Below are 27,448 nucleotides of genomic sequence, written 5' to 3'. Positions count from 1 at the left end.
TAACCGTCGAGATCAGCATACGCCGAAGCCCGAACATACTGCCCCGGGGATCCCCGTGGCAGGCTATCGGTGGTAAAACATCGACACCTTCCTTCTTACAGATTTGGCACACAGGCTTTTCAGTGCGCCTACCTTGATTAGTCTTGTTGGAACGATTGGGGTTGAAGTTGGTACTACCTCCCTGTTCATTGTTTCCACGACCACGTCCGCGGTTGCCACCACGCCCGCGTCCATAATTGTTGCGGCCACGTCCTCTACTTGCCACATTAGCAGAAGACTGAATTTGGCCGCCCTCTTGATACATCGCCATCCTTTGATCAAAAGTCAGGAGCTGAGAGTAGAGGTCGCTCAAGGATAGAGATCCCACACGACCCATCATGGAGGTGACAAAGGAGTTGTACTTGTAGTCGAGGCCGTTGAGAACGAAGTGAACCATCTCGTCTTCATCAACGATTTTTCCAACAGCAGCAAGTTCATCTCTAAACGAGCACATCTTGGTAAAATATGTGGATGTAGACATGTTCCCCTTTTTTGTTGTAGATAAAAGAACGCGCAGATTCGCGATCCGCGCCTTGGAGTGTGCAGCGAACATCCTCTCCAGTGTTCCCCATGCTTCTGCCGCCGTGGTCGCCGTAGCCACCGGCGCGAGCGCTTCTTTGGAGAGGGAATTCAGCAGGTAGCTCAGAACCTGCTGATCTTTCGCCATCCAGGAGCTATACTCCGAGTTGTGGATCACCTCCTTCTTGCCGCCTTCTTTTTCGACCTCCAGGGTCTTGGACGGCTTGGTGGTGGTTCCGTCTAGGAACCCCATGAGCTCTGCTCCTCTAACGCTGGGAAGAAACTGCGCCTTCCAGAGGAGATAGTTATCCCTCGTTAGCTTCTCGGAGACAGTACCGAGAGACGAGGACATCGTCATGCTTGACGAAGCCATGAGCGTCGTTGCGTCGCGGCCCTGGTCGAAACAGGTTCAGGACGCGTGCTTCTGTCCCTGGTCGCGACAGGGCTCTCGTCGATCTTCTAGGAAGTCGGCGATTGGATGTTTTGTGGAAGAGAGGCTCTGATTACCATGTAAAACTGGATGAGAACGTGGCTACCTATCTTGACTCACCACGGTTGCCTGTTATATATAGCAAAGCACAGGTACATGGCGCCAGGACTACGCAGGGGATTGCCGTGCGTTTTACGTTCCTAGCGATAGACTTGGATTCAGTTACAAACTCCCTATTTCTAGAATATATCTCTAACCAAGTCTATTTCCAATTTTAACCAACCGTGACTTCTATCCTGAACACGAGTACAACTCATTTACAATAGATAACCGACATCTATTCTAACAATCCACACCTGCCCAGGCTACTGCATCCGTGTCTTGGCGCCCATCTTCACCGCCACAGCATTCGTCCTGTTCGAGTTGAGCGACCTCGACCAAGGCAGCCGTGACCTGAAAGCTGACATTATGATCACCCGTGTTTTGCTGGGCGCCACCTTACTCCTGGAGACGGCGTCGCTGTTCAGGGCGCTGGGCTCATCATGGGCTGCATCCGCCTTGCGCTGCAGCAAGTGTCGATGGAGCTGGGTCCGCCATGCAGTCTTGTGCACGAGACGATGGCATCGGCTTCACAGTGCGCTCGCATCCCTTGGCAGCCTCATTATGTTTGCTTTAAGGCTGAAAGGAGGATACAGGAGGTGGTCAGGCAGCATGGGGCAGTTCAACCTGCTGCGCTTCTGCAGCACCTGCGACGATCCAGACGACCTATGCAGCATGCTGGCCAAGATGTTCGGCGTCGAGGACGAGGACTGGTGGACCAAATTCCGTCACTCACGGACAATTGAGATTCCAGAATGTGTCAAGAGGCTGCTGTTCGAGCGTGTAAAGGAGATGCTGGAAGATATCAAGGGTACAAAGGAGACGTTGCTGGATCAACAACGGAAGAAACACAAGGACGAAAAGGTCGATCAAGAAATTGTGAAAGATTCGATGGCCAAACTGGACAGGTTCAGGACGCAGAGGGGAGAAGCGGCGCTAGAGGGGCTAAGACGCATGGATCTCCGCTGGAGTCTTGGCGACGAACTCCAAGAGGGCATCCTCACCTGGCATATTGCCACCCATGTTTTCCTCTTCAAGTCCAACAAAGCCAAGGCTGAATCTGCAATGCCATATGTGAAGGCAATCGGGACACTGTCAAGCTACATGATGTTCCTCCTCGCATTTCGCCCTGACATGCTTCCCGGCCTTGCTCTTCGCAGCTTGTACAAACTGACCTGCCAGGATTTATTCCGATTATCGAGTGACTACCGGAACCGGAGTAGGCGGTGCAGATCAAGACCTCGGCGTAGCCTCTGGGACATCATCATCCTAGGTTTGCTCAAGAGATTGTTAAGGTGGCATGGTCATCCTTGCTCATCTAGGCTGTCACAAGGAGAGGAAACGCTCGCAAGCATCTTGTGCGGAGATTACTCCATCGTCGATGCAGCTCTAGAAGATGAAGGTGAACCCAACGCCAACGGGGTCCCCTCAAGTGCCAAAACAGCCAATCAGCAACATCTGATGAATACAGGCAGCATTAAAAGTTACATTCCTCTCGGGAGTAAACTTGCAGATGAACTTCTCCGCATGGAGGAGACTGAGACTCCGGGATTGGACTTCTTGCAAGCCATCTTCAACGTGTGGGTCGAGATGCTGCTCTGCTCAAGCTACCGGTGCAGTCGAGAGTCCCATGCCAAACACCTCAGCAATGGGGGCGAGCTCACAACCGTCGTGTGGCTGACTGTGGAACACGCTGGCCTGTTCCCCATCGACAAGGACAAGGACAGCAAGGTTCAAGCTTCGATCAAGCCGCCGCCAGGACCTACTACACCGCCCACACCAACACAAGATGAGTGTGAGGCCACTGGGATTGGGCACTCGGAGGTGAACATACGCATTTACGGGCTATTCTAGGAATAAGATCAAAATACATATGACATGGCCTCCTTCGTTTTGACGTTTTCTACTGTCTTTTATTTACGCAATCATGTTGTGCACCTTCCGGCCGGGTTTTTGACATTTGTCCATGGGCCTTCTTTTCTTGTTTTGTGTTGATCCAAATTTGCCTGTACCAAATTCACCAGTGCTGTCTTTATCTTAGCTAAAAAGTGTTACAGAGCTGAGCGCAGAGCCTAAAAAAATGGCAGTCCATCTGAAAGCTGAGCGCAGAGCTTATCCTGCGGAAGGAGCGCACCTGGCCACAGAACCCTGCTGCGTGTCAGTGGCTCCCGTCTCCCGGTGATTGCCGGTCTATCCGGGCTGTGCGACGGCCAGGTCGTGCGACGAGAGGGTGCCAGAGTGGTCGACGTCGAGCACGTCGAACTCCTCCAGGAACTCTGCGATCTCCTCCTGGCTGATCTTCCCCAGCTCCTTGAGCTTGTACAGCGCAAACTCTGCGGCGCTGACCCTGTGGTCGCCGTCGAGGTCCGCAGCCTCGAGGTCCATGCTGGTAGTCCGCCGAGTGAGCACCCAATGCGCCAGCTCCCTCTGCCGCCGCTCCGCGGCCAGCTCCGCCGCGTACAGGAAGAACAGCGCCACCACCAACGTGCTCACGGTGATCCACGCAGCTGCGAACGCGCGCCCTGCCGTCGACGAGAAGCTGCGGTCGCCGTACCCAAGCGTGGTTACCGTCGCGCACACACAGTAGAACGCGTCCACGAGGCGCATCCCTTCGACCTTCATCAGGAACGCCATCCCGGACGCGAGGACTACGGCAAGGAGGCCGGTGGCGGTGTAGAGCTTGTAGCGGACCTTGTTGGCCTCCATGTCCCGCAGCGACTTGGGGTCGTCTGCGTGGTTAAGGTGCACCGCGCGGAAGACGAGCGCCTCCTGCTTCTCGACAAGGTAGTCGGCGGCCTTGCTAAGGAAGGCTCCGACCAGGGCCACGCCGGCGAAGGCGAAGACGCAGGCCAGCAGCTTGGCGATGTCGCTGGACGGGACGATGTCGCCGTACCCGACGGTGGTCATTGTGACCACGCAGAAGTAGAGCGCGTCCAGCGCGCGGTTGCCGCTGCGGTCACCGGACATGTCGTCCATGGCGAGGTAGAACGCGGCGGTCCCGACGAGGAGGTAGGCGAGCAGGAGGATGCCCACGAGCCAGAACCTCGGCCGCGCACCGGTGATCAGCCCATTGGGCGGCACCGGCGGCAAGGTGCCGCTGGCGCCCTTCCGACTCATGTTCTGCCTCAGGAGAATGGATCCTTGCTCGGCGTTTTGAGACGGCGCCGTCTGGCAGCGCCGGAACCTTCTCGCCCTTCCCGGCGGCGGCATCTTAGAACGGTCGCCGTCATGTAACAGGTGTTGCTGAACGCCGTTCTCCGCCATTACTCTCTTGGTCTATAGGCTACGTTGCTGGAAAGGAGAGGCGAGATGGGGTGAAGAATTTGCCTGAAACTTCAGAGTTGCAAGCTTGCAGCAATGGAAAAAACTGTCGATCTCTCCCTGTCCCATCTTACCGTTGGTTTTTGAGAGGGTCGGATCCTTCTGAACGGCTCAATGCAACCTGTTCTTTTTCCTTGTCATTGTCTGGTGTCACAAGTTAACTATTCATGTGTGGACGTGCATTTTTGTTGTAAGTTTTTTGGGGCAAAAGAATCGGATATTCTTTGTCTTAACGTTATGTATCTTGTGAGCTTCACAAGAAAACTAAAGCTTTTTTTAATATAAGACCCAACTAAAGCATTGTTTTGTACTTTCTGCCTACAGTCACTGTCAATAGAAATATGATGTGCCAACTGCATTGCATGTGGTTGTGACTCAGCCTGGGCACATTTTACCCGAAACCCGAAACCCGAACCGAACCAACCCGAACCGCACCGAAATATCGGTTTTTTCGGTTGTTCGGTTCGGTTTCGGTTTCTGTGCTGGGGAACTTCGGCTTCGGTGTTCGACTTCGGTTCTGATGTTCACCGAACCGAACACCCGAAATCAACCGAACTGCAATCGCCAGGACTCCAAATCACAGGCTGAGGCGTCCGCATAGCAGGCTACCAGCAGCCCAAACCAAAGGCCCAACGGTGAACACACCACACATCAGCCTAAAACAGTGAAACCCTATCCACACCACACATAAGTCTCGACGGGCAACAGGCCAGCGGCGGCGGCACTGGGCCACTGGCGCACTGTGAGGCGTCGAGGCGCGGCGGCGACGGGCGTGGGTGCGAGGTGTCGCGAGTACGGCGGGGAGGCGAGGTGGGGCTGCGCGTCCCGGCCGCGTGGGCGAGCAGCGAGCGGGGCGGCACGACAGTGCAGGCGAGTGGGGCTCCGGTGCCGCGTGTGCGAGCAGCGAGCAGGGCGGCGCGACCGGCCAGCCATGCGTGGCGGCGCTGGCGCAGCGACCGCGCTGCGAGCGGCGGCTAGGGGCGGTCGGGGATGGCGCAGCCGCAGGGGACTACCGGGCGACGCCGCAGAAGCAGGGCAGCAGACGGACAAGATCCCACGCAGGTACGAGACAGGCAAATCTCGGTTGAAACCGACCACCGAACCGATGAAACCGAAACCGAGATCGTCGGTTTCTCATTTTCTCTACAACCGATCGGTTGTGACCTTCTCCAAAACCGAAGTTTTTCCAGACCGAATAACCAAACCGAATTATCGGTTTAAACCGAATGCCCAGCCTGAGTTGTGACTGCCAATGATGCGTATGGTTCCAACATTTTTGGTCTGCCTATCTCGGTACCAAAAATAGTGCACTTCTAACGGTGTAGGCGCCACAATTGTATTATTTTTTCTAGGATGGTGACAGTAGCAATTAATTAGAAGGAGACATTATGCATCGAGAATTGAGATATAATTTGCGGACAATAAGAGAAACAAGGATTTGTTATCAAGGTTTCTGATTCAAATAAGGTGCAGCGATCGCAAATGAGTCTATAGTCTAGTGGTTACGAGAGTCTCAGTAGCACCTCATGTTCTGAGTTCGACCCCTGTGCGAGCGAATTTTCAAGGATTTAATAGCGTTGTGCTTTCAGTGGTACAGGTGACGTTCCCATCGACAGCGAGATGCCTCTGGTGACTTCGTCAACCATGATGATCTCATAAGGGTAGGTTTTGCGTGCCTATGTTCATAGGGGTAAATGTGCGTGCGTTGAGTTTCCGTGTTATACTGTATAATACCTTTGGTGATTTCGTCAACCTTGAGAATCTCATAGGGGTAGCTTTTGCGTGACTATGTTCATAGGGGTAAATGTACGCGCGTTGTGAGTTTCTGCGTTGTACTATGTAGTTCAAAAAAAAATAAGGTGCAGCGTGATCAACAGAATTTAAAGTGATCCCAAATTTAAGCGTTTGAATTCTTTTGGATACGTAATTTGGAAAGCGTGAAATAAACACCAGAACTACTTTAATAAAATAAGAGTACATATCCTACGGGTTGGGTGGACTTAGACATTTGCACATCTAGAATGGTGCGAGGACAAGGAAGGGACTCAAATAGAAACGGCGAGATATGTAACCGACGTAAAGCTCAAGCTTCCTCGCACAGCGGAACAGGAACTCAAAGAAACATAAGCAAAGCAGGATCCACTGTCACAAAAACGATTTTGGAAGATATGGCTATTGATTAACGGAGGCAAGCAAACTATGTGCCGCCTAATGCTACATCAATAGATGCAGTTAAATTAGAAGGTCATACATTTTTTGATGCAGAGGACTTAACATGCAGAGGCGAGCATTCTAAGCTAACTACCTCATTTAACATCGATTAACATGCAAAGGATAAAACTCACGATCTCTCCCTGTCACATCTTACCGTTGGTTTTTGAGACGGTCGGGTCTTTCTTAACGGCTCAATGAAACCTGTTATTTTTCATTGTCATTGTCCATTGTCACAAGTTAATTGTACATGCGTGGACGTGCTTTTTTGTTGTCTGATTTTTGTGGCAAAAAGACTCGGATATCCTTTGTCTTTTGTTATGTATCTTGTGAGCTTCACATGAAAACAATAGCTTTTTTTTATAAGAGACAACTAAAACATTGTTTTGTACTTTTTGGCTTTTTCTAAGTTATAAGGAAATCAAAACATTTCGGCCTCCAACAAACCTACAGCCAACAGGTGAATGAGTGCAGCGGGTCACTACCAATAGAAATATGCATGTGGTTGTGACCGCCAATGATGCGTGTGGTTCCAACATTTTGGTCTGGACTATATATCTCGGTTGCAAGAATAATAATGTAATTCTAGCTGTGTAGCCATAATTGTATTTTTTTTCTGATACGGTGCTGGTAGACAATTAATTAAACAGAAACATTTTGCACTGAGATTTAATTTTTGAACAATATGGGAAACAAGGATTTGCTGATTGGTTTCTAGTTAGTTACAATAGAATCTTGGTAAGTTGTGGTAAATGCTTTGTGTAGCACCTCGGTGAAAAATACCCTTTGATTATGAGTTGTCATGTTAGGACTTTTCCTCTCCGTCTCTCATGATTAACATATAGTAGATGAGAATAGAACACATAGACATAAGAGATATGAAGACTATTCTTTATTTCTCTGAATATGATTATTGATACTCTCATATATATATATATAGTCCTGCAAAGGTCTAAGAGCATACAAACGTGCTAGGATTTTTTTTCGAATTACATAAGTACAGACGCAGACGCTCAACACACACGCACGCACACTCACCCCCTATGAACACACGTACGCAAACCTGTTGGTTTTAGTTAACGCAAACAGATAAATCCGCAAGCGCATGGATACCGCTGTAGCTTTCACCCGGAGTATTCCTAGGTATCGATTTCCACGGGGAATGTGAAGTGTACTAGAAAGGATCAAGGCCGTCTAAGGATAAAGTGTTTTTGTGGGAAGAGAGGGGTTTTCTAAGGTTCTCCCAGATAACTAGATAACCAAGATTCAAGCTTAATTACTAAACTCACTTACTTTGGAGCAACAGTACCTTTTCGATCCTCGAAAAGACTGGGAAGGGGTGATCGGGGTCAGGCTGCCAAAAAGCTCTACGAAAACACCAATCCGAACGTTGTGGATTCCAAAGGCCTAGTCAGAGTTGTCACCTCTGGGGCTACCATAACTATTCGTGGGATTGGGCACTAACTCAGGTAAACACTAGCCTAGACACCACGTCTACGCTAACGATTACTACTCTAGCCCGAATTCTTAGACTAGAGCACTCGGTCGAGCGGAGTTCCCGTAAGTAAGCAAAGCAACAACTAAACTTAGTTAAGTAGTATGCTTGAAAATACCAAAAGAAAACTTGGATATTACTCAAGTCGAGTCGGCTCCGTAGAGGTACAAAGTTGAGGAGGACCCGACAAACCCGGCTCCTCCTTCGCTCTATTTCTCTCCTGTCTTCCTCTTTTTCTCTATTACAACTAGGTGTGAAGCACCTAGAGGGACACTACTAGAAAATATGTGAAGATGAAGCTTAAGGTTGGTGTGTGTTGTAGAGGGGGTGCCTTTCTATTTATACAAGGAGTTGAGGCGGTGCAGTGGCTATTCTTGGCGCGTCCCCGACCTCCACCGCCTCTGCATGCTCCCATGCCACCGACTATCGAAGGAGTGGTAGAGAGGCGCCGGTGAGGGGTCGGCCACCCCCTGACCAAGCCCCCTCGCCACCGCCTTCGCGTGGTGAGCCGTGGGCTGGTCCTGGACTGCTCCTTGGTGGTTTTTTCATCCGAATGAGTTGAATTGATGGACGTCTTTATTGTTCCTTTGCACAAATCAGCGTCGGAAAGTGCCTTTCGGTAAATTTTTTCATGCACTTGTGTTTATGTCCTGCAAAACAAATGAGAGCTCCAAAACTCATGGAACTTGTTAGATAAAATAATATTTTGTTATGATGTAGCCTGAAATGTTGTCATTCTAATTGACTTTGGTGGGCAAAATATAGGAGTTAAGTACCGCCAACAAAACCCTACCCCTATGAGCACCTCCGAAAGACTGTGCTGACACATCTCGAGATTGACGAAGTCATCACAGGTCATCGCCTACCACTGAAAGCATAACGCCGTTAAATCCTGGAATAAATCTAGGAAAATGCGAGCACCTGTGCTAAGTCGAGGACTTGAACCCAGGTGGGCAGGTCCACCACAAGGAACCCTCACCAAACGAGCTAGGATTAGAATTCTTTCTTCTTCTTGCCTTCTAGGATAGAGTCCGTATGTTTTACAACTTAGCCAACCCTATGTTTAGGAGGGAATATATGTCCTCTATAATCATATTCGAGGGTCATGTCATTGTTAAGAGGCCATGATGAGGTAAGAACGGTGGTGTCACATCGAGCATGGATAGGAGGAAGAAGATGAGATAGTTTAGGTTTGACCGCTTAATGTCCAAACCATATACAAGTTCTCCATGCCCCACCGGTCCGAATGATGACAACACTTGAAACTACACGCCTAGTTGTAATAGAGAAAAAGAGGAAGACAAGAGAGAAAAAATAGTCTCTCTCTCTCTCTCACACACACACAAATACACACATACGCGCGCACACACGCATACGCACGCGCACACATCACACACAATCAACCATGTGCTTCCCTTGATAGCCTAGGCTTAGGTGCCATTCGCTCCTATATGACTGGGGCTTACTCTGGCTGATCGGCATATCCATTACCTTTAGATCTATCAGAAATGAGAAAACAATGTCCCATCAACAATCAGTGCCATCTTTTTTTTGTTGCTTTATGTTGGCTTAATATGAGATGCTTGTTAACCATTGCCCTTGCCATATTATTACAGTGGTAAATTTAGGTATTTGATAGTATATATATACTGATTTCCGGCTCCTAACATTGTATTATTGCTTAATTAGTTATGCTGATGTTTGCCTTGTTGCTTTATATTAGTTGATTTGAATACTAAATTGACTTGTTAACGTATTTATAGCTTCTGCTGACGGTGCACTCAGCACACAATGTTTTCTATTTTGATTTATTTATTTAATTGCTGAGCGCAAGGTTCAATATTCCAGTAGATTACCCAGCAGATGAACATCGAGTAATTAATGGAATACTACTGTCATCGTTATAGTTTAGAGCACCAGTATAGAGTTTGGATTCTAAATCAATTTATAAAGGTCAACCTTCAACAGGATGTGCCCTTGCTCGGCCCAGGTGGCCCACTAGGGTTCTGCCTTCGTGGCCATGGTCGTCTTATCGCCGCCACCAGCGCCCCCACCTCCTCTCCACCACTCTCTCATCCTCCCTCGTGCGCCTCCCCACCTCGGCCGGTGGCGGATGGCTGGCTCACGGCCCAGCAGCTATCGCCGCCCACCGCGCCGCCAGATCCACCGGCAACGGCCGATAACCAGCCACAACATGCGGCACTGCCTCTGCGTCCACTGCTACTCCAGGATGCAGCAGCCACTGTTGTCCATCTCCAGCACACCGATGTAGAGGAAGGTGAGGAGGAGCAAGAGCCTCCCTGCACGTCGGAGGTTGGGAGCCTCCTAGGAGCGCCGTCGGCTGGGTTAGGCCCCTCATCATCCTCGCGTCTGGCATCCCCTACCCGGGCCGTGGCATCCTCCATTCCCTCCATCAAGACCTCGCCTCTTCCTGTGTCGGGGAGACCCAAGTATGGGCCTTCTGGGTTAGTGGGCTCCCATCCCCCAAGCCCGCTGGTGGCCATAGCAGCGCCGGCAGCCACCCCAAGTTCCTTCTCCCTCTCACCAGCCGTGGCCCTATACTACCCTGACTTTTCTCTCTGTGTGTGTGTGTGGGTGGGGGGCGCTCTAAGCGTCGTCAGTGGGCTGATGACACTAGCCTTGAGGGGTCCAACGATCTATGGGTCCAACGTCATTTGTTGCCCACCAAAGCTATCTATGGTGTCCCCCATGCGCACCCAACCTCGCTCAATCATGGTTTCAGGGTGTGGTGGGTGGACGCAGGTTGATAGGGGCTTAGCGAAGGAGGCGGAAGCGCAGCCGGTTGCACCCCTAGCTGGTGTGCGGCCTGCATGCTTGAGTAGACAATGCCCATCCACAGGGGCGGCGAGGTGCCATGGATGCTCGTGTCCCTACCCACTAGTGCATCGGCCCTCGTGTCATGTCTCATCAACGACGGGTCTCCGACCCGAACGCCGATGGATGGCGGGAGATCCTCCCTCGGCCGGAGACATAACCTGCAGCTACCTCGGTTAGGCCTTGCCAGGGCCCAAAGTAGCACTCGCAGCCTTCTCATAGAGCTTCACAACAAATGGTTCAATTGCCTTTTTTACTTGCACCGAGTAGCGACTTGCTAGTTACAATGGCGTTGCCTATGCTGCCATGGCTTTCGCCACCTCACCAGGGACTGTAGGCAGCTAAGGTCTGCTGGGACAATGATGACAATGGTGGCAAAAAGGCCATGGCACTCTACACATGCGCGACCTCCCACCGGCCTACCAGCACGTGGCCCACAGTGGTCCACCAATCTAGGATGGGGCCACGTAGGGTGGGGGCACCGGGAGCATTTGTCGATGCCGATGCTAGTGGCACCAGAGTAAGCTGGCAAGGGAAATCTACATGGGGGCGCCTGAAGACTCCATTGACGCCATCGCTACTCGTGCTGCCACATAGTGCGGCCTCCTAAAGCCAGATCCACTGATTTGTGCTGTGCACAAGCATGGGGCATGCCGCCTAGGTCTAGGACACCACACATGCTGCTCGCAACGTCTCGGAGGACCCTATGCTGTAGGAGTTTGCATCCTCGCCTGCTGTCAGCTAAACTATGATCGAGCATCAGCACGACGATCGCCCTAGCCTTCTCCGACAATGTGTGTTGTCCCCTCATGCTCCGCTCAGGTGGCTACGGTCTCAACCCTAATGTTGCCTGAGTAGGGGCAGCGACAGGTCATGCCAACAGAAGTGGCACAGACCACCAAGTTGGGAGGTGATGCGTCTACAGGGGACGAGGTGGCCTATCCACTAGGTTTTGGCCCGACTGTGCCCAAGGCGAACAATGGCCTGCTTAGTACGCTACCATGGGACAGCTGAAAGGGTCGAGATGGCGACTAGAGGGGGGGGGGGGTGAATAGTCTTTTTTTAAAATTAATCGCGTCAGCTAACCGAAACAAGTGCGGAATTAAAACTATCGATCTAGCCAATACTACACCCCTCTATCTATGTTCTCTAGCACTTTTCAAAGATACTAATTAAGTAACTATGGTGCAGGGCTAGCTAGAGCTCTCCTAACCAATTCTAGGAGCAAAGTCACACAAACCTATGCCACTAGTACTTTAAGCAACAAGGGAGCTCCTACACATGCTAGTAAGCAAAAGCACAAAGCCACCTAAGCTCACTAGCAATGCTCAATAATAAGGAAACCAATGCCAAATTAGAGAGCACAATTACTTAGCTACACAAACTAAGCAATGTGACTAACAAGGTTACACAAACCAAATTAGCCACGCAAGGGAGCTACTTCTATGCTATACAAGCAAGAAGGTAACTAGCAAACTACACAAGCTAACTATTTACAAAAGCAACAACACAAGCTCAATGTATATGAAAGTAATCGCAAGCTTGTGTAACGGGGATGCAAACCAGCGGGAAGAACAAGGTTGACACGATAATTTTTCTCCCGAGGTTTACGTGTTTACCAACACACTAGTCCCCGTTGTGTTGACTGCTCACTTGGTGGTTCGGCGGCTAATTGGCATCACCTACCAAGCCCGCACGTCGGGCGCCGCAAGAACCTACCCTGGAAGTGAGGGTAGCTCAATGACACACTTTACTAAAGTTGCTCTTTGTGGCTCCCACAGGGCGAGCACAATGCCCCTCACAAAGAACTTCTCTGGAGCGCTGCACAAACTTCTTGCGGGCTTCGACGGAGACCACCACCAAGCCGTCTAGGAGGTGGCAACCTCCAAGAGTAACAAGCACCACCGGCTTGCAACTCGATCACCTAGTGCCACTCGATGCAACCTCACAATGCAATCGCACTAGAATTGCTCACTCACACAATCTGATGATCACTATCAAGTATGTGTGAGATGGAGGGCTCCCAAGTACTACCACACAAGCCACCAAGGCTCTAGTGTGCTTAGTTCTCGGCCAAAGGCCGACCACCACTTCTATTTATAGTCCCATGGGCTAAACTAGCCGTTACCCCTTCACTGGGTGTTTTTCGGGTCGACCAGACGTAGCACTGGACACAACGATCGTGAATACTGGACGTGTTTGGTCGCTATACCGGACGTGTCCGGTAGCTGTCTGACCGCCACATGTCCTATCGTTGCCTCCAACGGCTCTCTGACAAGACGACCGGACGCTCAGCACGAAACGACCGAACGCTCAGCCGCTGCGTCCGAGCGAGTCCAGTAAGCCTCCAGGGCCGACCGGACGTGACAGTTAGAAACTGACCGGACACTGAGCCTCAGTGTCTGATCGAGTACAGTAAGCACCCACGGACGACCGGACGCGTCTAGTCACGCTGGACCGGACGCTGCCAGCGTCCGATCAACTATTCCACCGAACACCGATTTTGCTGATTCACACCGAACGTGTCCAGTGTGGCGACCGGACGTGTCCGGTCGCTAAGTACGTCGCCAAATACCGGACGTGTCTGGTCACCATACCAGACGCGTCCGGTCACTCTGTAACCAGTGCGACTAACTTGTTTTCAACTCTATCTTCTTCACCCTTGCTCAAATGTGCCAACCACCAAGTGTATCACCTTGTGCACATGTGTTAGCATATTTTCACAAACATTTTCAAGGGTGTTAGCCACTCAACTTGCCACGCCACTCGATCCTAGCGACGATGCAAAGTTAGATCACTCGAGTGGCATTAGGTAACCAATATGCAAACAAGTTTGCCCCTCTTGATAGTACGGCCATCTATCCTAAACCTGGTCATCAACTTCTCTACACACCTATGACCGGTGAAATGAAATGCCCTAGGTTATACCTTTGCCTTGCGCATTCCATTCCATCTTCTCCAATGTCGATGCAACACATGCACCAACACGATCAACATTGATATGATCCACTTCATATTATCACGTGATCATATTGGTTCATCGATTTTGACTTCACTTGCTTTTCACCGTTGCCTTCGTCCATCGGCGCCTAGTCTTGCTCAAGCTTCACCGCCACGCGGTCCATCGCTCCAAAGCCTCCGACTTGCCCTTCACGCTTGCAACCGGTCCATCAAGCCAAGTCTTGTATTGATCTTCTCCACCTTTGATCACATGACTCAATGTCATGTCTCAAGTGCAATGAGCTCCTTCATCATCACATGTGTGAGCTTTGCAACATCTTCAAGCCATTTTCACCTTCATGGCATATGTTGCTCACACATATGTACCTATGGACTAATCACCTGTGTATCTCACATAAACACAATTAGTCCACCTAGGTTGTCACTCAATTACCAAAACCACACAAGGACCTTTCAACAGCCCTTCGACTGAGGACAGCGACAACTCCGTTGCATACCACCTCAAGAGCTTCACAGAGCGAATGCTGAAGAAAGTCAACTCCCCTCTAATTCGTTAGCTACCCAAGCAGCCATCGCCTGCTAAGCCAGCACTCCCAAAGAGGGGCAAGCGGCTGGCAGTTTAGAGCCTCTCCTGAGTACATGCCTTCAAGCGAGGTGAGGTCCTTATCATGCAGCGTATGGGCTTCGCTACGGGTCTTTCAACGCCAAGCATGTCAGAGTGGAAGGCCTATGATGAACTCTTCAATGACAAGTTGACTGCTTCCAACATCGAAGCATTGGACGTGCTCTTGAACGATGCGGGAAAGGATCGTGCAGAGAACAGCGGAGATGCAAGGCCACCTCTTAGGTTGCATCGCTGCGCATACTTTGGTTTATACCATTTGTGTAATATTTAAAGCTGAACTCATATGCTAGGATGTTCCAGCAGCTCCGGCTGTTACTATAGATCTTCTAGGACGCTTGCAAGAAACGTGTGGTTTGTATGGTTACATTACAACCTTCTACTTAATTACAATAATATGCAAATCTTTTGCGTATTCGAGAAAAAAAAGAGCACCGGTATATTCATTCGTACTCCATGTGTTGAAAATACACCCAGCTATCAATTCCTCTCATCTCATAGGTTACACGGATTAATATAATGTTCACTAATTCCGTGCACTTTTATTGTTACACTGGCTTGTTTCTCTAGATTTATTCAGCAGCTTGTCGATAATTAACATGCCCATCATATCTCCTACAACTAAAAAGAACAAAGTGTGGATATTTTTTGGTGCGACATTTGTTTTGGTTTGTCCGTCTGCCCACTCCTGCGATCCCACGACATCTCCCGCATGCTGATTAATTACTGATTGATCGTGCCATTCTCCTTGATTGAATATTGCCTGTCATGTGATAGAGGAATCACGGCAAAATAGAAAGTAGAAAATTATTGTGCTATCCATATATACATTGCATGTTTGCATGCACAAGCATACATGGCAACGAGCAAAAGGATAGAGAATTAACACAGAAGGAAAGAGAATTAAGACAAAAGGAATCTCTTTGCATTTCTGAGAACCTTGCCAAATCTACCTACATTTAATTACTTCACCTCTTTGCATTTGCAAAAGGGACAACTTTTTCCTCCTTTCATTTGGTTTTACGCTCATGTGTTCCATCGCACTCGCTTGCTATTTCTTGCTGAAATTGCCCTTGGGTCTGTTCATTTTGAATCCTTTCCTCATATCCTCGTTCCCCAATCCATGGTCCATCGCGACAATAGACACCAGACACCATTTCTTGCGTGAACCATAGTTGATGTCATCTGTCTTCCATGGTTCAGCCTCCCAATCCCAAGAGAAGGTCCCTACCTCTCCCTGACTGGAGATCCGACCTGCTAGAGGATCTCCTCGAGTCCATCGGGCAGTGTCTCGTGTCAGGCCACGACACGGTGTCCTTCCGATCTACTTGCTCCCCATGGCGCGTCGCTGTCCCATTCGTGACCTTTGGGCCGCTCCTGCTGCTCCCATTTGACCCCGACTCAGACCGCATCGGCTTCTACGTCCTGGAGAAGAAGGTCTTGTCCAAGACGCTACCCGACGTGCGCGACAAGGTGGCGTGCGGCTCCTCGTGTGGGTGGCTAGCGCTCATGTATGAGGCGGCGTTTGTGCGCTGCTGAATCCATTCGTCGATGCCCGTGCCCCCCACGTTGAGCTCCCGCCAATAGGCGAACATGTCGTGGCGGTGTCCTCATCAGAACGCATGTCTAGGGTCCATGGCCGGTGGGTCCTCCATCCCACCAATGGCTATGGGGATGCGGATGCCGCAGGCAGAGCCATCAAGCTAGAAGACATGAGGGACGCGTTCTTCCGTGAGATCGTGCTCTCGGCGCCGCCTGACGCCACCGACTACGAGTGCGTGGCCATGGCCACGCTTGGGTGCTCCACGGAGGTTGCGTTCTGCCAGGTTGGAGTTGACAGCGCATGGACGCTGCTCGACACCAAACTAGAGTTCTCCATGGGGTCCATCGTCCACTGCCAAGACAAGTTCTTGGCGATCGACTGCACTAGAGAAATCTTCGTCTACAGCAGCAACATCGTCGGCGCTACTCCAACCGCGACGTTGCTGCCATCGCTGTCGCCACCTGCGGGGCTCTGCCACTGTAGCTACCTAGAATCAAACGGTGAGCTGCACATTGTGGGTGCCATGGTGAGCACGTTCCACGAGACACAAAGCTTCACCTATAGCAACGCGATCTACAAGTGCAACCTCCACGACCGTACGCCAGAGTGGTCCAGGGTGAGGGACATCGGTGATCAGACACTGTCGTGTCTAAACATTTCAATGAAAGCTTCAGTGGAACAAGTGTATCCAAGTATAAGGAGAACAAAATCTACATGTCTGAGCCATTGTATGGGGATCCATATGACTTGGTCTATCGATTGGAGATCGTTGATATTGCTACCGGCGCATCCGAAGTGAAGCCCGTCCAGGAAAAGATGTAGGGTTCCGAGGCTCTAGGTTGGATTTGACCCAATCTCTGAAAGGGAGGTACGTTGATGTTCTTTAAAGGTTTATTACTTCAAATACTCATATTAGGGCAAGCGCGGTTGGGATGTTTTTCGCTTCTGCACACAAGTAGTGGCTAAAAGAATTCGATATATGCCACATTTAGTTATTACTATTAGTTCACGAACTAAGTTAATTCAAGCAAAACCTTAACTGACGTACATTATATGTACGAATGCAGCAAGTTCTCTCCTTTTATATTCAACTAGGTAGCGTGCCCGTGCGTTGCTACGGGACAACTAAATATTTTATACTAAAAACACACGGATCGCACGATAAGATAACAATACTGTTAAATTAAATACCGACGTTAAAGTGACATTTAATTCAAAAAACAAAGTTCGTGAAATTAACACAGTCACGGAGAACGCGGCGTCGCAGGCTCACAAACTCTACTGTATAGACTTTTTCGTGATATGACTAAGATAATATTTTATATCGGCAGAAAGAATTCTCTGATATCTATTTCTTTCATGCGCCAATAAATCCATGGATAAGTTCCGCTGCATCTCCATATAATCCTGTACACACAGGTTCGAGTATATATGTAAATATCAGTGCCTATCACATGGATAATACTACGTGTCTTAAAAAATCTCTCATAAAATTTTAAAACAAAGTATGTTATACTCACCGTATAAATATGTGTGGCTTTAGGACTATTCCACACAGACATATATTATAGAATAAGGTATCTACTTGAGTGTCTGTTCCAAGATGTTGAATTAGGTGCTGTAATTCTTAATTTTGACATATTTTTTAGGTCAAGGCAACCAATGGTGACACTTTTCTTAGTGGTGCATAATTTTATGGTACACCTCTTGATTATCTGAGTAAGGACAAGTTAGCACTACAAAGGCTCAGAAAAGCTGCTGAGAAAGTCAATGTTGAGTTTTCCTCCACTATGCATACTAAACCCTATGTCCTCGTTTATCATTGCCGAAGCTTTTGATGCAAAGCAATTCAATATTACCATGATCAGATATAAGTTTGAGTCTCTCGTGAGCAATCTCATAGAGGGACTCTCATCCTTTATGTGATCTGCCTCAAGGATATTGACAGGACGATGGACCCATGTTGGAATGTCACACCAAAAAGTATCCACGTTTTGTCCACGATTTATTTTCCATAAATACATGCGGGTACTATGATAACACTAACTACACCAAATGAAATATTAGAGAGAATTTGTATTGCCCCCAGAAGGATTTATTTATTAAGTTCTTTGGACTCTACATGTAGTTTTGAAATATCTGTTTGCATGTCTTACCTCGTATCCTAATTCAAAATTTTGTAGTTTAATTAGAATATTTAGGTGATTGTATATATATAATATTCAATACAAGAATAATATATGCACGATCTTCTTAAAAGATTTCTGCAGTGTAAAGACATCTTCGTTTTTCATGCATGCCCAGGCTAACGCTATGGTAAAAACAAAAGGATAATATATCAATTAAAAATAAAAATAAAACTCATGCTCAAAGTCAAAGAGATAAATTATGGATGCTTGAATTTTGTCATCCATTATCTACCGGCGTGCCTATAAAATAGACTGAATAAACAATTAAACATAGATAGAAAACTAAATTAATGAAAGGATCATTGCAAGACATCAATCATCTCATAGCTTCGGACAATATCGCAAAGCTACTAAAAACTGTAATCATGCCCTCACCTCAAACATTGTCCAGATAAATGGATTACAATGAAAGAAATGGATATCAGAGATTTCTTTCTGCCAATATAAAACATTATCTTAGCCGCATCACGGAAAGGTATATAAAGTAGAGTTTGTGAACCTGCGACGCCGCGCACTCCGTGACTATGTTAAATTCATAAACTTTGTTTTTTTTATTAAATGTTACTTTAACGTTGGTATTATATTTTTACAGTATTATTATCTTATCGTACAATCGGTGTGTTTTTAATATAAATTATTAGTTATCTCGTAGCAACGCACGGACACACAATCTAGTACGATGTATAAGCGATATGTTGTGCTGCCATCCGATCGAGCATAGATTGTTTTCTAATCTTGCCAATCAACGAATTGGTAGTCAACGGAAAGGTGGCCGTTGGCCATGCCACCTCCATCGGTGTCAATTTGCTGGAACACCGAGATGTCCAGGTCGAGCCCGCATTGTCGCCCTGGTCCACCACCCTCGCCACCGTGCTCGCCCCTGTCGCCCTGTTCGTCACCTGCTCAAGAAACCATTGTCGATGATGTTGCGAGTGCGAGAGAAGAAGAGACAGACAGACCCACAACAGAGAGGGAGAGAAGAGTGCATGCATTCGCACCTGGAGGCAGCGGCCACATGATGGCTCGCCATGTTCACCGGCAGGGCCACAGAACGCCGTCCAGCCGTAACGCTGCCGCCACGCCAGCGGCATGTCGGCATCCCACGTAGCGCAGAACGTGCTCGCCGTCCGCATGTCCCAGTTGATGCTCTGTGGGTTGTACAGGCTGTACGTCGCTAACACACCGTGTGCTTCCTGCGCCTTCGCCCCATCAAAAGCGGCCAGGACGAACATGGCCGACGCCATGAGGAAGAGGAGTGACACCCTTGAGACTGCCATTATATTGTCCTCTCTCTCTACTCGGACTAGTACTGTTGTTCTGTAAATAATTCGCTCAGTAGAGATGTGTGCATGCACTGGTTCTATAGGGCCATATTTATAGTCGTTGATGGCTACACTAGCTTCAAGTGCAAACAGAAAAGCGATGACTAAGCTGGTGCCTAGTAGCCGTATTTAAGCTCTGATATGTCCCAAATAAACTTGTTATCATCGTCTTGACTTGCTAAGATGTACATGCGACAAGAACTAGTACATGCATGGTTACACGGGCCTTGTTTAGTTCCAAAAAGTTTTCCCAAAAAGTGCTATAGTAGCTATCACATCGAATCTTGCGATACGTGCATGAAACATTAAATGTAGACGGAAAAAACTAATTACACGGTTTGGTTGGAAATCGCGAGACGAACGTTTTGAGCCTAATTAGTCCATGATTGAATACTAATTGCCAAATAAGAACGAAAGTGCTACAGTGGCTAAATTCCCAAATTTCATCCAACTAAATAAGGCCACAGTCTATGCCTTATTACTACGTCTTACGTCAGTTATGACTTATGACATATGACATTGATGGTTCATTTTTTATTTTTATTTTTAATCCTTTTTATTCAATATATTAATAATAATCGTTCCTAATTTTTTTTGCAGATCTAACCCATTTGGTCGCGTCAGTGCCATTGACGCGATAGAATAACGTTGTTGCGCCATATGCATTGGCGTGGTAACATCTCCTATGTTAGACGGCGTTTGCAACGTGGAAAACCATGTCACAGTAGTGTTTTGTCGTGCCACTGGGAGTTGCGTTAAGACTGAACCTTAGAAAAACATAACGTTTCGATATGATGTCGGATGAAGATGAGTTTTATATGAATATTGTAGATCTCGGTAAGATCTACAATGTTCTAGTTTCAAGTTTTTTTTCATTTGAGAACGTTAACATGCTCAAAAAATAATATTAAATTTTAGGAGCATAATAATCATGTATTAGTGCTTATCGCATTAGAAAAATAATATCTTTTCTGTATTGTGTCAAATGAAGATAATTTTTACATTAAAATTGTAGCTCACAATGAGATCTATAACTTTATAGTTTCGAGTTTTTCGATTTGAGGTAATTGAGATGCTCGAAAAAATAATATAAAATTTTAGCAGTATAATAATAATGTACTAGCGCTTGTCGTATTAGAAAAACAATACCGTTTTTTATGATGTAAAATGAAGGTACTTTTTATATCAAAGTTGTAGCTCTCAATGAGATCTACAACTTTCATTTTTAAAGGATTTTTATGCGACATCAAATAAGAAATATATGATTTTTCTAAAAGAATAAGCTTTGATGCACGATTAATATGCCCCTTAAACTTTTTATTATTCTTTTGAGTATCTTAACCATCTCAAATGAAAGACCTCTAAACTAAAACGTTTTTTTATCTCATAGTTAGCTACAACTTTAATATAATAAAAAGTATCTTCAATTGATATCATACAGGGAAAAATACCTAGGAAGTAAGCGGTACCATGACTGAAATGAAAAAAAAGGACTCATATTCGCAGGGTAGTCTTATGAAGGTAAAGACTGATTTTTCCTGCTTTGGAACTTTCATAATCTAGTACAACTCCCAAATTACGTTATGTCAAGATAAGTGGTAGGGCAACATGAGTACTTGACATTGCGAGAACAATTTCCTTGCCTATATAGCATAGTGAGAAACAAACATGACACAATGGCAGAAGTTTTGTGATTCTCCCCACCTAACCTATCATGGCATAGAGATCTTTCAAGAGCAAGATAAATTTCACTGGAACTTACACCTAGATAGGAAGTTCTCGGTGAAATAGCACTATCTAGCCATGAAATGATCTTTGGCAAATGAGTTATTCCTTATATGCAGTAGGTTATTTATATGGTTATCCATTGGCTTCTTACCTGTCATCACTCGAGAAGCCATACAGGATTTAATTGGGGTGGCATGCATGGTGATAATTAGAGAAGGTGACTAAGGATTATATTTTTCCTTGGTATATGGGTGACCATTTATTCTATGGACTGAATAGTCGCTTGCATGTCTATGTATTCTGCATGCATTCTAAATGCAGAGGTCGAAAGTGGATCTCATGGTGGTTACATACTCAACTCAACGAAACTGTTTGAAATAAGTAAAACCTTCCTTTATCAAAAATAGTATCTCACTGTTATTGGAGATCACATCATCAACCGCAATAGACTTACTAACTTGTAAGAATAATCAAATTAATGCTTAATTGTGACCTGATGCATCTTCAAAAGAGCATGTTTAATTAGAAGCGAGATTTTTTTTCATTATCTAAAAAATTAAATAGATGCTAACATCTTCCAAATTACCATGCTGAGTTTCCATTGCCTTGTGTAATGTGTTAGACGAACAGAATATCCTTATGATGGTACGCATGAATCTGGCTTGTAGTAAAGCTGTTGTCTATGTGATGTTTCGACCATACTTGAACAACGCTCTGGATTATTTGGACCACATATTAATTTTATGCAGGTGGATTACATCTTGTTCAGCCGATGACATGATACAATCCAATCTACTTGCTGCAAGAACAAAGCAATAATAGAACCGCCGTCGTAGTTACCAAGAATTTCAGTTAATTGTACCTATCTGCTGAATGATACGAAGCAGGACAGCTTGATGTGGACCAGTTGAAAGTACTGTTACACACACTGTAACTAGTTTCAAAAAATTGTACTAGCTAGCGAGTTCGGTAATTATGATCGATTAGAACGAAGAATCTTATATAGAAACTACAAGAGGCCAGAAACTTAAACAGACTTATTATTTTATTTACCGGCTATCAATTTATATTTCGAAAGTGAGTTTGACAATTTTGATGGTGGGTGTGTATCTCTACTATAATGGACCGATCAAAATTATACTATGTCCCTCCTGGAAAACATCCCCCGCTGAGAGCCTCCAACCATTGTGCACCCAGGAAAATGTACAAAAGAATTCGTCTCTATTAAAATCAAGAGCTAATAAAACACCTAAACCAAATCCGATGGACACGATTCGATGTGTGATGCCAGGTTTCTCACCCCTCACGCAGCCGCACCCCGCGCACCCCCCGCACGCCCTCCACGTGGCCAGGGATTGAATCCCACGTGATTTCTCCGGTGAAAAGAAAAAAAATGTCCGCAAGCCGTTCCTCCGCGCCGCAAAACCCTAGCCTGCTTCAGGGGCGCAAGGCCAAAGCATCCCCGTCCTCCCCCAACCGCTCCTCCTCCTCTCTGGCTCCGGCGGCCTCCCCTGCTCCGGCTGGGCGCCGTGGCCGCAAGCCGTGCCATCATGAGGCCCCGCCGACGCGGACATCGTGCGTTCACTGTCACTGCCCCGGGTCCGCAGCGGTTTTGGTCAGGGCCGTGGTCGGCGGGCGTGGGATCTGAGCCTCCATTGATGGACTTCTTTCGAGCCACACACGCTGCCTCCATCGTGCTTCAACTTGGGCGGCCGCCAGCCTCTCTCACGCCGCCCACCCCTCCACCGCCTGAGCCTCCCTCGATGCGGCGGTCGGTAGGCTCAGGAGGTAGCACCGCGGATACGGTGATGGATCTACTTGGCGGCTGCAGGAGCAGTTCCACCTGAGCAGATCGGTGAAGGATCCGATGAAGGATATACTCCGTTCGATTATGCTATGCAGTTTGTAGGGATGCAGTCTAAATTTCTAGGAACTTTTTCAGTTTTCTCCTTTTGATGTGGCACTATGGTGGCGGTTCTACAAATTCGTTGTGCAGGGATGCAGTCTGAATTACACTGAATAGTTATCCTGATAATTATAACTCTGGTTGTCTTTTTGCAGTAGTAATATTTCTGCTTGTCTACAATTTCGCTGCGGCACCTGCAGGAGTTCAGGCTCACCACTGTCGACGGCTTCGAACCCGGCCAGCCGATCAATCGACTTCACTGACCTCTTCAAGGAGGACGACGTCATCGATGTCTCCGGCAACTCCATCGGCAAGGGGTTCCAACTTCCAAGGTACACCAATTCTCGCACCTCCATCATCACTGTACTTGGCTACTTGCAATGCCAGCAACAAAAATTATCCCACATTAATCCGCAAGCCTCCGGTTGTATTGTATGTATCATTCCGTTTCTTGGAGAGCGTTGTTAGCAGCATTTGTAATTCTTGACTGAATTTTTTATGCCTGGCTGTTCTGTACATCTTTTGTAGGTGAAGAATGGAGAAAAATAAGAATAAATGCTATATGTAAAGGGACCTCAGATGGAATTCCAAATATTTTACATTCGGTCATATAATTCTGGTGTGTTGATTGCTTACATTTGTGTTGAAAAAACACTTGGATATCCCTTTTATTCCATCATTCCGCGTCATAGAATACTATATTCTGATGGCTAGAAATATTAATTTTGTACACTAGAGTAATAATGTTAAGAAGACCGTTTCCATTCTTGTGAGTCAATGAATTAGCTTCTATGCTTTCGAATGGTATTTTGTATTTACTAAATTTATTTTAAAGGTAACCTGTTTATTATAAATGGTAGGAATTTGCTTAATAAAATAAAATAGGTATAAATTCATAAATATAGTTGAAAAGAAACTTGAAACAACATGCACCAGATATGCTTCCTTAGTTCTAAGTGCTTGTTACTGTGATCATATACCAAAGGAAATCAAAATTTTCAAAATTTTCTTTGTTAATAACTCAATCTGGGTATTCCCACAAAATATTAGCTTTTCTCCATTATTCTATTTAAAATGCTTCCTGTTGGTTTAGTTAGTATGTTGTATTGTGGATGTGACTCTTTACTTGTTGGTACATTGATGTTTTATGGTTTATCATTTAATTATTTTTTCGATAATGATATCAATTAATTATTGGGTCACCGAAACTGATTCAGATTATGTTTTTGATATTGTCAAGATTGTTTGTTGCTTCTCGGATGCAGCGGCAGCGGCAGCTCCAAGCCCTATGTCATTGTGTCTGCCAGGGCGGGCTATCAGCTGCTGCTCGAGGAGCTTAACGCGCAGCTCATCGACATCAGGCCGCTGAAGGATGCACGGGATGCCATCACGCCTGATCTCAAGGAGGCCAAAAAGAAGGTGGCTGCCATGCTGTACAACGGGGAGGACAAAAACGGCTTCATGAAGAAGCTGACACTAAGGTTCAAGGACCTGGAGAACACCTGTAGATACTTCTAATTGTTCCCCGGTTGGATTGATTAACTCCTTACCACAATTTAACGAACCAACAGCATGTCTAGCATCAAATTGCTTGTGTGAAAATAAGAATTGTATCATCACGATGGAAAGAATAGAGTTCATTCAGCCCAATCTGTTAGCACACTTATGAAGTCTGGTTGCAAGATGCTGGAATGCAATGACATGATCATTGGATTTTCGAGCCACAAATGATCGAGTTATAGATCCTAAACCCTATTGCAACGCATGGGCATTTTTGCTAGTATATATTAATAAGAACAAGAGGATTGACCCAGTTTATAAGGGAAACCGGCCAAAAACCCGTACAACAAAGTACCAACCATGAGACAAAAGCCTCATCAAAGCATCAAGCAGCTACTAGGCATGTTTAGAAAATCTACCACTAAGATCCTTGTTCCATCCACTAATCACAACTATGAGTCATTGCTGGCGAGCTCGTTAATACCTCAACACAGCAGCTTTGACTTCTCAACAAGATGTAATTAGGTGCCACCACCGGTCGAGGAACTAGGCACAACGCAAGATTTCCATGATGATGCCTTCAAGAAGGTTACGACACTAACGACGCCACCATCGCCAGCCCACAAATAGGCTAGGTTTTCACCTATGGGAACCCAGCAGGGTTGGGTGGGGTGGACGCCTACACCGTCATCTGAGCTTTCGCCCCGACATCAACCGACCAACCCTCATAGAAAGCAGCTGAGGCATAGTCACGCCAGTAGCAAGGCTACGCACCAACTGCTGGAAGCAGCCCCAACGATAGACCTAGTGCAAGACAGAGCAGGACACGAAGCACCTAATGGAGACCACAAAGATGACGGGTAGCTAGCCAGCCCCACCGCCGGATAAACAACACTGCCTGCAGGAGCAAGCAACATCACCATGCTTCTCCGGCCACCAACACGCAGATTTGGCCTCGAACACTACACCATCCAGATCCACGTCACCATGCCAAGCCTCACTAGCCACCACGGTCACCATGCGTGACCATGTGCTGCTGCCCAACGCCCGCATGCCCCACTTGCTGCTGCACTGCCGTGCCTAGAGCTTGCAAGCAAGGCGCCGGCACACCGCCCTCGTGGGGGCCTATGTGTCGCCCCTCGCAGGAAATAGTGTATCCGCCCACTAGAGCCAAAATTGCCTCCACCACTATCAAATGTTGAACCACACCAAACGTCGCAACCAGCCCCACAGCACGCCAGCACTAGCTGCAAGGGGAACCCATCGTCCTATCGTCCACAATGCCAGGTGCCACCCTCAAGCTGATCCGGGTGCAGGAGCCCCGAATCCAGCCTTCTCGTGAACGGCGTTGCCTCCGAGCATAGCCAACCCAGACCCCAACCAAATCAGGCCAACCCTACTGAGGAAGCACAGATCTAGGTGGGTGCTAGCCAGATCCAACCAGAGCCGTGCCGAAGCCAATGATGAGTTGATGATGCAAGCACTATCTGCACGCTGGTTTGCACCCTCTCTGTTTATCCTTGCTTTATCTCTCTGAGTTTGATGTGTTTAGCACTGACATTCATGATAATCAAACTCAAAATGTGAAATAAAAGCATGCCAAACTATGAACTTGATTTTATAAAGGTGTCAACACAGAATTTTTGTCTTCATACCGCGGACACACGTAGCAAGCCAGAAGGGTCCGCTGGATGGAGCAGATCCACCTAGCTTCAGCGCAAGGGTGGTCGATCCTGCACAATCCTCCCGAGACATGCCAGTCAATTTGACCCTGCAATTGACAAGGAGAGAAAGCTCATCAGTAATTAAGGGCGGAACGTGCCGGTGTTGCCAGACAGTCTCGAATGTACGGCTCTGAGAGCCGATATGAGAGGAGATCGACTAAATAGTTGATTCCAGCATATTCATAAGAATAAATTGATTAAAACTCATGGGGTTGTATAAGAATGATCGGTTATCATTTAGGATAAATATTATTTAAGCAAATATTAGTCAATGTCAATAAAATATCAATGATGATCGGTTTATACTGAGCCAATGATTGCAAGTAACCGAACTCCTTTTTATATAAAGAAACAATTCAACAACACTTAACCATTTAATAAAGATAAATCTAATGAACATGTTAGATCTCATCTATCGCCATGACCAGTGGGGCATGGGCAGAATCATGCAGACCGTAGAAACAACAATAGACTTGACGACCCTAACTCATTACTAATATCAGTGGGGCATGAGGCAGAATCATGCAGGCCGTAATACAATAATAAGATCATGGGCTAACATATCTTTCAACTTATCTCTACTTCAATGATGTCGTAATGTGAACTGTTCGTGAAAGCGCTCGATATCGGCTAAAGAGCAGATTCAGGCATAGCGTACAGTTAAGGTCATGCCTTCTCAGGAACGGATCTACCAACTAACGATCCCCACTCCATGGTGCTACAGTGCGGTGAGAGGCAGAATCCCACAGGCCGTGATAACGGGCAACGAAACGGTTCTCACTAACCAATAGATCCACTCAAGATCGAACATGCCTTAACCGCATGCTATGCACGATTAAGATTGATATAAAATAGCAGATAAAACATAACTCATCGTTTAAGCTGTAGATTAGATCAACTTTAGATTAGCAAACGATGGGTTAAATAAGATATAAGGCCTATCTAGATCAATCTCAATCGGGCAGAGTGATATTGCTGTAATTAGATAAAAGATGAAAGCAATA

General features: G+C 47.0%; 4 protein-coding genes and 1 non-coding gene across 5 annotated transcripts; 2 read left to right on the top strand and 3 right to left on the bottom strand.

Moving 5' to 3' along the window:
* Window positions 1-315: 315 nt before the first annotated feature.
* Window positions 316-454, bottom strand: LOC136490473 (small nucleolar RNA Z247). Its single transcript, XR_010767752.1, has one exon. It is a non-coding gene; the product is annotated as a small nucleolar RNA Z247 (small nucleolar RNA).
* Window positions 455-1,223: 769 nt separating this feature from the next.
* LOC136484992 (uncharacterized) lies at window positions 1,224-2,946 on the top strand. Its single transcript, XM_066481946.1, has one exon. The coding sequence runs from the start codon at window positions 1,457-1,459 to the stop codon at window positions 2,939-2,941; it is 1,485 nt and encodes a 494-aa protein (XP_066338043.1). The 5' UTR covers window positions 1,224-1,456; the 3' UTR covers window positions 2,942-2,946.
* A 55-nt stretch (window positions 2,947-3,001) lies between these two features.
* On the bottom strand, window positions 3,002-4,658 carry LOC136484993 (two pore potassium channel b-like). Its single transcript, XM_066481947.1, has 2 exons — window positions 4,483-4,658; window positions 3,002-4,378 (listed from the first exon to the last, which is right to left on the bottom strand). The coding sequence occupies exon 2, from the start codon at window positions 4,349-4,351 to the stop codon at window positions 3,278-3,280; it is 1,074 nt and encodes a 357-aa protein (XP_066338044.1). The 5' UTR covers window positions 4,352-4,378; window positions 4,483-4,658; the 3' UTR covers window positions 3,002-3,277.
* A 14,335-nt stretch (window positions 4,659-18,993) lies between these two features.
* On the bottom strand, window positions 18,994-19,541 carry LOC136488972 (pathogenesis-related protein PR-4-like). The gene is made up of 2 exons (XM_066485737.1): window positions 19,301-19,541; window positions 18,994-19,163 (listed from the first exon to the last, which is right to left on the bottom strand). Exons 1-2 carry the CDS (start codon window positions 19,539-19,541, stop codon window positions 18,994-18,996), a joined length of 411 nt encoding a protein of 136 aa, XP_066341834.1.
* Window positions 19,542-22,707: 3,166 nt separating this feature from the next.
* Window positions 22,708-24,738, top strand: LOC136488971 (rhodanese-like domain-containing protein 4A, chloroplastic). Its single transcript, XM_066485736.1, has 3 exons — window positions 22,708-22,889; window positions 23,376-23,552; window positions 24,486-24,738. The coding sequence occupies exons 1-3, from the start codon at window positions 22,708-22,710 to the stop codon at window positions 24,736-24,738; spliced, it is 612 nt and encodes a 203-aa protein (XP_066341833.1).
* Window positions 24,739-27,448: the final 2,710 nt, after the last annotated feature.

The sequence above is a fragment of the Miscanthus floridulus genome, chromosome 10 (assembly GCF_019320115.1).
Source record: "Miscanthus floridulus cultivar M001 chromosome 10, ASM1932011v1, whole genome shotgun sequence".
NCBI lineage: Eukaryota > Viridiplantae > Streptophyta > Magnoliopsida > Poales > Poaceae > Miscanthus > Miscanthus floridulus.
The sequence above is the reverse complement of the archived record's forward strand: the minus strand, read 5'-3'. Positions and strand labels throughout refer to the sequence as shown.

Excerpts from the sequence above, each read along its gene's own strand:
- LOC136484992 (XM_066481946.1), top strand. The coding sequence starts at position 1,457 with ATGATCACCCGTGTTTTGCTGGGCGCCACCTTACTCCTGGAGACGGCG.
- LOC136488971 (XM_066485736.1), top strand. The coding sequence starts at position 22,708 with ATGTCCGCAAGCCGTTCCTCCGCGCCGCAAAACCCTAGCCTGCTTCAG. Across the intron at positions 22,890-23,375 it reads GCCCCGCCGACGCGGACATC|TAGTAATATTTCTGCTTGTC; the intron begins GTGCGTTCACTG and ends GTCTTTTTGCAG. Across the intron at positions 23,553-24,485 it reads AAGGGGTTCCAACTTCCAAG|CGGCAGCGGCAGCTCCAAGC; the intron begins GTACACCAATTC and ends TCTCGGATGCAG.
- LOC136484993 (XM_066481947.1), bottom strand. The coding sequence starts at position 4,351 with ATGGCGGAGAACGGCGTTCAGCAACACCTGTTACATGACGGCGACCGT.
- LOC136488972 (XM_066485737.1), bottom strand. The coding sequence starts at position 19,541 with ATGGCAGTCTCAAGGGTGTCACTCCTCTTCCTCATGGCGTCGGCCATG. Across the intron at positions 19,164-19,300 it reads GGCGTTCTGTGGCCCTGCCG|GTGACGAACAGGGCGACAGG; the intron begins GTGAACATGGCG and ends TTTCTTGAGCAG.